This window comes from Neophocaena asiaeorientalis, unplaced genomic scaffold (genome assembly GCF_003031525.2).
Source record: "Neophocaena asiaeorientalis asiaeorientalis breed wild unplaced genomic scaffold, Neophocaena_asiaeorientalis_V1.1 C47355794, whole genome shotgun sequence".
Classification (NCBI taxonomy): domain Eukaryota; kingdom Metazoa; phylum Chordata; class Mammalia; order Artiodactyla; family Phocoenidae; genus Neophocaena; species Neophocaena asiaeorientalis.
In genome coordinates, this window is record NW_020181523.1 from 1 (window position 1) to 336 (window position 336).

The following is a 336-nucleotide window of genomic DNA, read 5'->3' on the forward strand; positions in this document are numbered from 1 at the left end:
TTTAGCATCTTGTTGATGATTTTTTTAACCATGGGAGCTTCAGGGTTGAGACAAACTTCCTGACCAGTCTTGAGAGTGGCTCTGCAGAGAGAAGGGAGAATCCACGTGAGGTCGGGCTGGGGGTCGGGGTGGGGTCGTCGGGAAGGCGGGGGTGACAAGCACAGCAACAGCGGCGGCACTTACACGACTTCCGTTTGGCCGCAGTGGGGTCCCGGGGGCGTCACCTTCACGCTCTGGATGTTCTTGAGGTGAATCCCCTGCACGGTCTGCAGGCACTGGCAGCGCAGTTCGGTGACCACAGGCGCCCCTGCGGGGAGGACAGACTCGGTCAGGGGG

The 336-nt window shown here is 60.7% G+C and overlaps 1 protein-coding gene across 1 annotated transcript; it reads right to left on the minus strand.

The window, feature by feature from the left end:
• Window positions 1–6: 6 nt before the first annotated feature.
• On the minus strand, window positions 7–332 carry LOC112392000 (growth-regulated alpha protein-like; the record flags this gene model as incomplete). The annotated part of the gene is made up of 2 exons (XM_024733553.1): window positions 7–81; window positions 184–332. Coding segments are annotated over 2 exons (224 nt in total), but the record flags the coding sequence as incomplete, so codon positions are not given.
• Window positions 333–336: the final 4 nt, after the last annotated feature.